Source organism: Echeneis naucrates, chromosome 24 (genome assembly GCF_900963305.1).
Source record: "Echeneis naucrates chromosome 24, fEcheNa1.1, whole genome shotgun sequence".
NCBI lineage: Eukaryota > Metazoa > Chordata > Actinopteri > Carangiformes > Echeneidae > Echeneis > Echeneis naucrates.
The window spans coordinates 8764946-8777768 of NC_042534.1; the positions used below are offsets into that span (position 1 = coordinate 8764946).

At 40.5% G+C, this 12823-nt stretch overlaps 1 protein-coding gene across 2 annotated transcripts; it reads right to left on the reverse strand.

The window, feature by feature from the left end:
• Nucleotides 1–363: 363 nt before the first annotated feature.
• Nucleotides 364–12505, reverse strand: LOC115037532 (transforming growth factor beta-3 proprotein-like). 2 transcript variants are annotated; one of them, XM_029496147.1, is made up of 7 exons: nucleotides 11663–12505; nucleotides 6677–6840; nucleotides 3761–3890; nucleotides 3523–3630; nucleotides 2941–3106; nucleotides 2595–2748; nucleotides 364–2347 (listed from the first exon to the last, which is right to left on the reverse strand). In XM_029496147.1, exons 1-7 carry the CDS (start codon nucleotides 12006–12008, stop codon nucleotides 2189–2191), a joined length of 1227 nt encoding a protein of 408 aa, XP_029352007.1. In that variant the 5' UTR covers nucleotides 12009–12505; the 3' UTR covers nucleotides 364–2188. The 2 variants fall into 2 exon arrangements, 1 of the variants encoding a protein (XP_029352007.1); XR_003840467.1 differs by having other exon boundaries at nucleotides 2207–2347; nucleotides 2916–3106.
• Nucleotides 12506–12823: the final 318 nt, after the last annotated feature.

The following is a 12823-nucleotide window of genomic DNA, read 5'->3' on the forward strand; positions in this document are numbered from 1 at the left end:
TTGGAAAATACCTACCTGCGCATTATTAAGCGCTGTAAACAAGAGTAAATGTATTTGCCTGAGAAAGCTGTTAAGCAGCATCCCTGAGAAAAAAAAGCTTAAATTTATTACTCTGGTAGGGAAAAAAAAGGCATCTGCATGCAACCTGCAGGAAACAGGTGGAACTGATGTGCCTCAAATTAGAAAAATTATGTTCATATGGAACCAAAACATTATGAGAAAGTAGCATTTTAAATGCCATTTCAATCGGACAGACAAGAGCAGTGGATAAATTCATCATTTCCTTATTTGGAGTTAAATGATTTTACAGATTTTGTACATTTGGATGATTTTGTGTGTAAGAAGGGCTCACACAAGTTTTGCATGTTGTGTTTTTAATAACAATTATGAACAGGTCAACCACACAATGACTGCCAAAATCAATCACCTAAATGTCACCTAAAGGTTAGATGACTCCGACTGGGCCAATGTCAAACAGTACAGGGATTCAGAATTGTTCTCCTGTCTCCGAGAAAAATGAGGTTTAACTGCACATCCAGCCACTGTCATGTTATGACTTCTTCCCCTCCCTCTTCATTTTTTTGTTCCATTAGGTCTTCACACTGTAAAAGGGCACCAACACAAACAGAGACGGAGCCGAGGGAATGAAAGACTGCAGTGTTTTGGGAACACCAGAGTCCTGACTGCACATGCACATGTGACTCCTCGTCAGCTTGCTGGAGTGAAAGGTGACAGGTGAGTTGATAGGATAGTAAAAACAAAAAAAAAAAAAAAAAGAAGAAGAGCAAAAGAAACAAACAGGTGCACTTCAAATTTCATTACATCTCCTGTTATTGCTAGAAAAGTGCTCTGATTGAACTTTCTGGGGGTTAGTCACCTTTTAATACACTAAGACTTTATACAAACATATACTGGATCAAATACAACAGGTCAAACTAATTTGTACACAAAAAAGTTGCATATTCTTTCTAAATCAAGAGAACATGTATCAGTACTCATTTTTATAGAAAATTTTTTATGTCCATCAATTTTCATCCCAGTTAGTGAAATGATCACTATATGACATGTTGCATAACAGACAAAATCGGCTATTAATGCACGAGAAATCTCATAAAAAATTAAATAAAACGTCGTTGCGTAACACTTGTTCTTTTCCAGTATATTCTTTGATGTCCGAAAAAATTATTAGAATGTGTTAGGGATGAAAACTTCCAGTGAATGGCAGGCAGTGTGCTCATGGCTATTTTCCATCACAGTTCTTCCCTTGCATACAAGTTCCCTCTTCTTCTTCTACTGCTTCTTCTCCTTCTCCTTCTTCTTCTCCTTCTTCTTCTTCTTCTTCCATCCATTCTAAAAGATGCACTGAAAAAAAAGGCCATTGCTGCTGGCTGGCCAAAAAAAGAAAACTTTGGCTCAACGTCTTTGTTCACTCACTTTCCATTGCAAATCCAACAGGCATTCTCTCTCAGCTCTCCTTTTCCCTGACCACAGCTATGGCTTTGGATACAGCAGCAAGTCTGTCCTTTCTCCTTTTGTGATTGAAGATAATGCCCACTGTTTGAAGGGAAGGGGGCTTAAGGCAAGTTCAAGGAAAAATCCAGCCTGAAAGGATTCTTCAACTATTCAGGAGAGCACCATGTATATTTGTGACTATTAACAACACTGTTCCAAGGCCAGAAACAGGAAGGCTGCTCGACTGATAATACAGAGATTTCAACTCAGTGGAATATTTGCTTTAGCTCTGAAGTAGAAAATATAGCACAGAGCAAGTTTCTTTCATTCATTCATTATTTTTTTCATTTTTTTTTGTGTGTGTTTACAGGAGTCTCTGTGTTTTCTAGCCTTAAGAGCGTGTTGTCCATCTTCACAAATGTAGATGGAAATATTTTAAGATTGTACCTTGGTTGTAAGAATAAATTTGTTTGGGTTGGACCTTTTTTAAGAAATTTAAGAAATACTTGTCATCCAAAACTGACTGTGGCTGGCAAAACAGGAAAAGATGACCCCGGTTTTAAAATCTGCATCCTTGAGAAAAAAAAAAAAAAAGTGTGACCTCCAGAATGGTTTTCAGATCTAAGCCACAAGGCCACATGGTCAGTTTAAGTATTTGTCACAGCTAAGAGTCCAAAAGTCAACAAGCATGGGTTTGGTCAGTACCTAGTCAAATCGTCCCCCTCTCCAAGTCTTCTCAGCTACACTTGCAAGACTTGACAATCATGTTAGACAGTTGCTCCACTTTGGGGGTGCGTCCCGAGTAGTAGAGTATAGTGAGGGGTTCCAGGTCTTGAGGGACACAGCAGGGGGCGGCCGATGCCTCTGGATTCAGAGTGTTGTACAGGCTCAGCAGCTATTAGAAAGCATAAGGAAGATATAAAGGCTCACTTTCGCATATTATCTACAGCCGTTCAGCTTGTTCAGTGTCAGTGTAGGGTTTGATCTTTCCAAGAGACTAGATGGAGACAGGGGAATCTCAAATGTGCCCAAATGAGGCAAGATGTACCTGCATGCAATTAAATTCTAACAGTAAGTGGAAAGATTTTATTATTCATACTTTTCTCTCGCAAACCCGCTTGTCCTTGTTGTTGAGTCCTTACCGAGCTGTGCGTTGTGTCTGAGCTTCTCAGGTACGGGCAGGGCCCAGAGCAGTAGTTGGCATCGTAACCGCTGGGCTCATGGATCCATTTCCAGTCCAAATCACGCCGGAAATCAATGTGGAGTTTGCGAACACAGCAGCTCTCCTCTGTGTTTCTGAAATGACAGTGAAAATGAGTCTCCATATTTGTATTTCAATTTTCTTTGCATTTAATACCACATGGGCTATAACAGATTGGTTGCACCATATAATTGGGATATTACATTTATGAGTTGATGCATGAAAATGCTTTTTCATATAAAAATGGCTATTTGTCATTTACTATAGAGAATTTATTAATCCCTAACGAGAAACAGTAGTTTGTGTCCAGTGCTCTCTTGCGTCGGCGTGTGTGTTGTGTGTCCAAGCGGTGGGGTGGGATCATCATGAGGATAAGGTGAGGCAGGTATTGTTCCCTTTTCTTCTTCAGATGATCAAGATCCAAGCGACTGTGCTCCTCATCTACATCCACACCTAAATTATAGATCATCAAAAAACACATGAACCAGCCATTTAGTGGCTTTTTTCCTTATCATAATTTCCCAGAATCTGAGCATGCAATTTGCAAAATTATGGAGTAAGAAACTGTCGTCCTTTAATTCAATTTTATTTTTTACACCATGCAGAAATGGGAAAAAAAAAACCCCAAAACTTTTTGTCTTACATATTTAAGGAGACAAATTAAATATTATCATTGCATGTTTACTTTTAGTTTTGAGGCAAAAGTAGACTCAGGCAACACCTAATCTCTCAAACAAAGGGAAACAATTATCAGCACTTAAATTAGGTGCTGAGTTAGAAATTAAGACAATAATATATAAAAAATATACATTGAAGAATAGATCCTCCTACTGAAACCAACTATATGATAAAATGTTTAATAAGCCCACCTTTGAACTTCACCTCCAGCACCTCGTTCTCACTGTCAATGATGTCACCATTAGGGTTCAAGGTGTGGCAGGGACAGTGCACACTGATTTCCAAGCCCAGATTAGTTCCTGATGGTAGAAAAGAAGATTATGTTTCTCGTTTGGCCTAAATGTCAGCACACGTAAGAGTAATGACACAAGTGACGTTACTGAGTTCAAACGTGGGACGATGATTAGGGCTGAGTGATCTCAATCTCACCTCTGTTCATCAGCCATTCCCGCACCGTCTCAGTCACATCGAAGGAGACCCATTCTGGGGTACCTTTGGTCAGCACATTCTTGGCTCCAATGTAGCGTTGTTTCCTGATGTGTTCATTTGGCCTCACAATCTGCAAGACAATAAAACATCATCTCTCTGAAAAGTTTCCTCTCAATACTAAAGTAGTTTCAACGAAATAACATTCAGAGCAGAGCAGAGACCAGACAAAGCCGTTGGTACAAGAAAAAGCTGTTATTTGTCTTCTTCTAACTATCCAATAAAACTAAATCATTTCTAATATATATATATATATATATATATATATATATATATATATATATATATATATATATATATATATATATATATATATATATATATATATAGCTTGTATCTGCCATCACCAGCTGTGAGGTTACATACTTTTTAGTAAATCATCTTTTAGTTGCCTTTCTTCAGTACATGAATGTGGCTTTAAACACCTCAATACTTTGAGTTAATGCCAAGATATTTAGACAGACAGACAGGCAGATGGATAGTTGCTGCAGCAGAAGGAGCAAAGCTCTTCAGTGTCACTGGTAATTGTATGGGCAAGACAGGCAAAGGCTCTATCAATGATATTTCTGATGTTGTATCACACTTTAACCTTTCCCGCTGTAGTATAGCATGCTGGCGTGGTAAAAAAAAAAATAAATTTGAGAGCCTGATGATTGTGCAGGTATGTTGTCATGGAAATTTGGACGTGATGATAAGTAACATGCATTTAGTGAAGATGTGGGTATTTGACCTTTGATTGATTAGACCTCAGGACTTCCTCTCAGGTGAGACAGAGTGTGAGTGACATCTCTGTCAGTCATTTGCTCACTTTGTGGGATGGCACAGTTTACACATTGGTTATTTTGATTGGTTGGTGGAGTTTGGTGGCCTCACATACTCCTTAGCCAAAAAACTCAAAACACCAGGCATGTATCAGCAGTGGCTTGTGGGTTGTGTGTGTGTTTTTTTTTTTTTTTTAATAGTCTGTTAGGGGCAGAAGAACTGGACACAATATTGGCAGACATCTACACGTCAAGCTGCTACAAAAGATGGAGCAACATTTGATTTCAGTCCTGTTTCTGTCAGACCAATAAATCTAAGTCCAATATTCACGCTCAGCAGTTTGTTTGTTTTTTTTAATCTGGCTCTTAAACTTGTTTTTGTTTTCTTCACCAACTGGCTTGTCTATTCTCTATAATGGCACAGTAGGGCATAGTATGTAAAAGCTTGTTTTCTGAAAATAACAGTCAGCTAAAGATGGAAAAAAGCTTGTTGGCAGTAATATCCAACCCTTTGGTGAATTTGTGTGCCGCTAGACCGAAACAATAAACTACAGAATAAAAAAATGTACAAAGATATTAAAGTTGAATGTTAATTGCATGTGAGTTTCTCACTGCAAGCCGCTACTTCCACATTACCTGCCGTTAGTGAGACTCTTTGCAAAATATAAACACATTCATCGAGTTGGTGGCTTTTGTTTGAAAAGAAACTTTGTGGCTACTTTGCCTTCAGTGGAAGCACCTATAAAAGTAAATTACACACTAGCTCCTGACTGGTCTCTGGGGTTAAACAATAAAACAATGCACATTCATGCATCCCATGTGTTTGGATGGAAATGTGAACAAATATGAAAATAAAAGAGGAATGTTGTTTATTTCTAAGGACATCTGTCTTGAGGATGATTGGTTGTGAAATGTAAATTACATTAACAAAAGTGCTGTAATCAGGTATAGTTTGCTATCAATATTTATATGAATGCTAAGATTTTAAACACAGGGCATTTATTTACTTCTTGTGTTCTTGCTAATATTGAACTGTATTCCGTGGTGTAGTCTGTAACTGAGTTTGACCCTCCTCTCTTTCTGTACTCCCCCCTGTGTTTGAAACTGGCAGTAATTTTTTAATTTTTTTGGTAGAAGGAAACATGTCCCCTGCTGCTCCCCTCCATAACACTGACCATCAGCTTCTCTGCAAACAAACATTTTCTTGATACTAACCATATAAGAACTTTGGCTAAATAGTGTGTTTGGCTCAGAATTGCAGGACTGTCAGTTCACAAGTTACATTTACAGTTTATTGTCTTATTTTTCATGCAATCCTCTTGCGTCACATGCTTATCCCGTTAAGTGGTAGCAGATAGACAGATGCGCTTAGTAAAAAACAATCTCAAAATACATGCGTTTGGGGTTAAAAAAAAAAGGTGATATATGGGGAGTTAAACAGATTGGAGCTGCAGCTTCCTGTAATATCATATTATTAACCTGTGTTGGGTAGAAATCTTTTTCTAGATGTCTCATAACATCACGCCTCAACCGGTTCTGTGTGTATTGAGGTATTTCTCATTGCTTTATTTTCATAGTTAAAATTGGATCCATAATACCAAAGACATTAAGACATAAAGAATAACAGAGATTTGATGATGTGGACTACAATTTATAAAAGTGGTCACATAATGTCATCACTTAACAGAGCAGAGTTCCCATTTCAATAGCTTGATTAAATAAAGGCCTCTGCATAGCAAAAATGGGGAGCATATTAGATCTGACCTGCCAGTGCTGCAATAACAGCCACCCTGTCTCACTTCTGAAAACAATCCGCAGGCCTGTTGAGCTTTTTGGCTTTTGGTCTGGCTGCTGCCCACAGCCGCAACCACAATCTGGTTGTCTATGACTCTCTTTGTCAATTAGAGCCTGAAATCATGTGGTGGAGAACAAGTAACCAGGTTATGTAAGATGCATTCTTGACAGACTACAATCTAGTAATGTTTCAGCATAGAAAGATTAAATCCAGAAAAGAAAGGTTTTGAAGCTCCTTGATGCCTCGACTTTGAGTTTTGCCTTTGATTTTGTAGAAGGACCAGGAAACTGTATCTTTACACACCTGGTAGAGCTCAATCCGCTGTTCATTCCTCTTGGCACTTGAGTTTGGCACCCTCAGAGCCCGAAACTCTGCTCTGAAGAGGTTGGTTGAGTTCCTTTCCATGGCGGAGACGTTGAAGCGGAAAACCTTAGAGGTGATGCCTTTTGGGCAGTAGAGCAGATCGTCTGGAACAGAGAATGAAATTAAAGCTAAGTGAGAGAACAGGCTTCAAAAGTCTTATCATGATCTGATAAATCAGCATGTATGTTCAGACAACCGCATCATCGCAGATAATTTCTTTGTAGTTTCCTTCACATCCAACTAGGAAATGAAATGAAAGAGACTCTCAGGTCTAACACTGTTTCACTGCACAGATTTGGCCACAGCCCATGTGTGTTACCAATAATATCAACGTTTATATGTCAAACTCTATTGAAGTCTACAGGGCCGTGACAATATGACGGTGAGCTTGAACAATAATAAGAACCTTAAAGCAAGCTGGAATTTAGATGTCATTTATTTCGTTATTGAATCTCAGATTCTTCCCAATGACACGTGAAAGTCTTCATGGGAGAAAGTCATTTTTTGGCCCCATTATTGAGTGATGTGACATTTTTTTATCAGCCGTTGGGTGGCAAGGCAACCATTAAAAACAATGATCTCATTCATTTTCACTCCAATGAAAAAGATCATATTTTCAAAAGGTTTTTTCACCGCTATTCTGAGAACCCTTTTATGAACTTTTGCAACTAGCTAAAAAACATTTTTCATCGCACTAAAACAAAACAGTGTCTATACTTCTAAATACTCTGAAGTTGACATTGGAAGCCTTGACTGAACATTTTCAAGGTTAATAACGGGACTGTAAATAATTATTTTAACTTGAGATTAATCTTCCAAATTTTTTTCTCTTAAGTAACTTGCCATTTAGTGTGTTAAATCAAACATTGTCAGTCATCCTCCAAACAGGTACGGCACTCTGTCAGCCGATATCACACTCAGTTGGCAGTATGTGTAATAACATATTTCTTAAAGTTTGTTCCAGTAAAGCTTTACATGAGAATGGAAGTAAGGGCATTAGCTTCTATATTTATTTTACACTGGAAAGCTTATAGACCCTTTCACACCTAAAATATGAACTTGGTTTTGCTGACTCTTTGGTGGTTGGCACTAAGTTTATCAGTGAAATGATTAGTGAAGTTCCCTGCCTTATCAGAATTCCTCCATGTTTTTCCAACACATTTTGTCTATATTTGGTGGAAATGAAAGCGTTGTAATTGAAAAAGCAATATTATTGAGCTTAGAGTGACTTCATCCTCCTGGTATCTGCATATCAAAAACCCTTCTATCCTCACTTCCACTGACAACTCTTTGGGCCCAAGCCCCTTTTGACCATGATGACTTCTCCACAACCCTACCTCAGTCATTGACATATGCCAGATTCTCTATGCGTACCATGCTATAAAAGGAAATCTTTCCGATGTTTGCTGTCCAGCCTCTCAATGCAGTAATTTGCCAGTCTTCCGGCAGCTTTCTGCTTCATTTGCACCTGTCACGGATTTGTGGTGGTTCACAGAGCTGCCTCAGATCCACCAAAGGTCAACAGTTTACCTTCAGAAACCATCAAAAGGAGAGTGTGTATTTGCCCACATGAACTGAGGGAAAGAGAGTGAACTCACTGGTTCTGAGTCAAAAATTAATTCCACAAAGCCAGCGCTCTGGTCCAGTCATACCACAAAGGCCAACACCCTAAGGTGACCATGTCTTCGTAGCTACTGGCTAAGCACTCAGTCTGCTGCTGATGATCTTTGGGGAACAGTTCAACATTTCAGGAAATACAAATTTTCTTGATTGCCCAGAGTTAGTTGAGAACATCAATATCACTCTGCACAGTAAATACAGTCAGTGGCCAATCTGCTTAGCTTAGCATGTGGACTAGAAGGTTAGAGACAGCTCCTCTAACACGTCTGACTCCCATAAGACAGTAAAGCCATTTGCTTATACCTGCTTGTTGTAGTCGGGAAATGGTTGATAAATACAATTATCCTCTGTAATGACAAGTAGAGAAAACATTAGTCTGACCACATTCCCACTCCGGTTTTCCCCACTTTTTCTCTCAATGACTCTCCTGTCACTTGTATTGTGGCTATCAAAAAAAAGGGTGGGAAAAAAAAGAAAGAAAATCAAAACATGGCCAAAAAAACAACATTATTCAAATTTGGAGACGATGTTCCAAAGAACAATAACATCAGCAGGTCCCATAGTAATAAATATGTAATGGTTAAGTGACAGAGCCCTTTAGAAGCTGCAGAAATTATGGCAGGAGCAAAGGAAGGAGTCCAGCAACACTGTAATAGAGTAATAAATTCATGGAGGGGCAGTTGGGGTGGATGGGTACTGGTTAAAGTCAGGGGTCATCGTGGGTGTTTACATTAAACAAGTGTTTGTTACCGTGAACACAACAGTGAAGCTTCCCTAATCTTAACGCAGAAGCCCAACCATCTTACCACAATGTTTATCTCGCTCTAATTATACCTTACCCAGAGTGTAGTCAGATTCTAAAGAGTGAAGCATTTATGTATCCTCCACCAAGGCATGGACCAACAAAGTACTTTCTCGTTTTAGTTGACTTGTTTAAGACCAATTTGACACGGTGTGTGAAAGGTTTTATGAAGAGGCTTTGGACCAGCCACCTTCTTTACATTTCTGGCTTCGCTCCTGTTAATATCATGTCTCAGTCATTGACCTATTTGTCATAAATGTTTGACCACATTTGCAGCAACCACAGTTACTTGAGGAAGACAACTGTTTTAACTTTGACCACAAACTCTTAGAAATAAAACTTGTAAAACTACTTTACATTAAATGAAAACATTTTCAACATAAAACAATAAAATCAGTACTGCAAACAATAGAAATACAGAATATTAATCTGCTGAGGTGTAATTCGATACCCTCTCAAAGTCCAGCACAATGGTTTTGAAAATTGTTTGTCTTGCCCGTTTTAGCATATGAAAATCACATTAACTAGTCCAAGCAGACTCGGTGTATGTGGATATCCTGTACAAGCTATAGGCAGATTGCATATTTCCTGCTATGAGATCACACTGGACACATAAAAACGTTGGCCAGTGCCACAGCTTTAGGCTCGAGTGAAGTAGAAAAATGAAGGTGATGTTAGATTTGTCCACCGTTTACGTAGTAGAGATGGTGGACTAGAACGCACTCGTGTGTACTTATGTGTGCAGCTCTTACAGTTTGATATTGTTTTCGTGCCATTTGTTCTTTAATTGCATGGGGTTATGCCAAAAGAAACAATGGTCTTCACCCAACAAAAAGTAAGTGTTTAAATCTGTCTTACATCTTTGTACCTAAAGCCCATCTGTGACTACGAATCCAAAAATGAAACCACCACATGAACTTGAGGCACCTAGTGCCTGCGTTTTTGTCATAACCATTTTTGTGAGATTCAAAACAGAACATTGCTGAAGGAAAATAGGTCTTTTGAGAAACACCTGTTGATTTCAAAGGGACTGTGATGCAATGGTCTTGGCTTTCCTCTAGACCATGAGGCCCTCTCCGGTTCTTACACACGCACAGCATTTATCCTATTCTACTTTCTCATCCAGACTGAGTTGGACCACATGCTGCATGAATCTCCCTCAAGCACTGACACATGTCCTTCTCAGCGTAGGTTTTCCACTTACAGTTCATAGCTTTTAATTTTATGAAGGAGAAAGTTGTGCCAAGGAGGAGGTTTTGCACAAAGCAAGGAATGTGAGCACGACTTGGAGGATAATTTTAACAAACATTTGTCAAACAACAGGCTGTTAATTATTGGCCAAGCAGAAAGAGTTACCTAATATTAGCTATTTGCATTAAAGTGATGGCAGAGTGGAGTCATTCGCGTTTTAAGGGGGTTGGTGCTGGCTCAGTTTCACACTCAATTTAGCAAAGGTAAACCTGAGCACTGCAGTTAGTGATCTCATTCTCACGGGCCACCCCTGTGAGTGATTCACAGGCCAGGACAGGCAGTGGGTTTAATGCTCTGTTTCAGTGGAGTGGTGGGTGGTAATGATGTGTCTGTATGCGATAGCTTCAGGGGACACTACTCCTCCTGTACAGCCACACTCTGGGGGGGGGGGGGGGGGGATCCCTCTATCCAGGCTAACGGGGAGGTCCTTCCATCTAACTTTTCCTGTCCACCTCCGTTAACTTTTCCTACTCCCTCTCCGAAAAGGCATCCCCCTCTGCCTGGGCAGATGTCCCTCTCATTTGGGCCTGACTGGAAAGGAAATGGGAACATCTGGGGAGAGGGACAGGATCCATGGAGGAAAAAAAACAAGAGGAGGAAGAGTGGAGTCAGGAGTAGGAGGAGAGTGACTTTCCTGGAACACTAGTTCAGGGTTAAAACAGGTTGGTGAGCATTACAGGGACAAAGCACATTCTCAAAGTGCAGCACAAGAAACCCAGAAAGCTCTGACACAATACGTTTTTTTTTTGTTTTTAAACATAGAGGATGATGTATGCGCGGAGTTGAACTCATAACACCTGATTTTGAAGTCATCTATTGGTCTGCTTAAGGAGGACATTTTCTATCTGTGCTTACCTGGTGGAGAAGGAGGAGACAGATTATGGCCAAAAGTTAAACTTAAAAATACTCAGAATGTGTGCAGTCACTGATTCCGGGTTTCTCAGGAAGACAGGAGTAGGTGTCATTGCATGAATGTTGAATCAAAATCCTTTATGGGTGTATGGAAGCCAATCAGAGACAAGTTACTATACAAGAGTTTGTGGTAGCGGACCTTAACCTTGTCTTGAAGGAGATCTTTAACACAACGCAGGGGCAGGGTCTCAGTGATAAAAGCTGCCTGATACAGTAACTGATTGACGCGTTTGGCTCCCTCTTCAATTGGTGCGTAATTACGCACAGTGGGCGCCTTAATTGCCGGCATTAAAATGAGAAAGTCATAAAAACTTGGATGCCTGCAGAGCTGTGATACTCACTGCTTTCTGACGGTCCATAAACCATGTTGAATTTGTATATCTCTTTGGCATAGTACTCTGTCTCCGTGTTGTCCTGACCGCAACTCTGCTGCCGATCCCTCCCCAGCTCCTCAAGTAGCTCCTTGGTGCTGTTATACAACGCCTGGATCTGATAAGGGATCTTACTCGGTCCGAGGGAGTGCGGAGGGTTGGTCAGCCGGAGTTTGCTCAGGATCTGACCCCGTATCGCCTCGACCCGCTTCCTCTTCACATGGTCAATATCCACGGTGGCACAAGTTGACAGGGACGAGCTCAGAGTTGCGCAGTTGAGCAGGAGGACGAACAGCAAAGCCTTCCCCAAATGCATCTTTCTCTCTCTCTGCAGAAATGTGCAAATTCACAGGCGTCGACGGCCAAAGTCGGTGTGTGTGTGTGTGTGTTTGTGTGTGTGTGTGTGTGTGTGTGTGTGTGTGTGTGTGAGAGAGAGCGATCGATCAGATCGTCCCGATGAGCCCCGCCGATGCTTCCTCCTCCGGGGCTACTGATGACAAACACCCCTGCTTAATTCGTTTTCTCGAGGCAGCCCCTTCTGTTATCTGCAGAAATCCAAGTGTGCGTTCGCCCATCAGACATGACCCAATCTAAAGTCCCGAGCCGCAGAAACTCCCCCACATATATGACATTTATCCGGCACAAATATCTCTGTAGAAACAAACCGACTTTGCTTTTGCATTCTTGTGCTCAATCCAGTCGGTTTAAGCCGTCCCACAGCTGGGCATACTTCTGCTCTTTTCTGTCTCATTAAAATCTGGAGCCTCTTTATTGTCTCTGAGGAGACAGACCGCAGGCTGTCAGGTCAACGAGGTATACGAGCGCCTTTGAGCGCTGGGTCCGGCCTGTCGTGTTTTATACCAGTTGTTTCTGACGTTTGGTGGAGGAGGGACCGCAGAAAGGCAGGCAGGCAGGCAGGCAGGCTGCCGGGAGAGCCCAGATCATAACAGGGCTCATTGCGACGCATCAGACATCAGCTGTGACTAATAAACCTGTAAAAAAAAGTCTATGGCTTTATGTTCTGTGCCTCTTATTATTATTTTTACTATGTTTTCCTAATAACATTGAAAAGTGACCCAACACTCACTTTCCCTTATAGACACATTACGCGGTGTAAATATCTGTTCTTTT

What these genes read in the sequence shown, in the direction of transcription:
- LOC115037532 (XM_029496147.1), bottom strand. Translation starts at nt 12,008, where the DNA reads ATGCATTTGGGGAAGGCTTTGCTGTTCGTCCTCCTGCTCAACTGCGCA. An exon ending in AGCGGATTGAGCTCTACCAG is followed by an intron (nt 3,891 to 6,676) that starts GTGTGTAAAGAT and finishes ATTGTCTTGCAG; the next exon opens with ATTGTGAGGCCAAATGAACA. An exon ending in GACACAAACTACTGTTTCTC is followed by an intron (nt 2,749 to 2,940) that starts GTTAGGGATTAA and finishes CTGTCATTTCAG; the next exon opens with AAACACAGAGGAGAGCTGCT.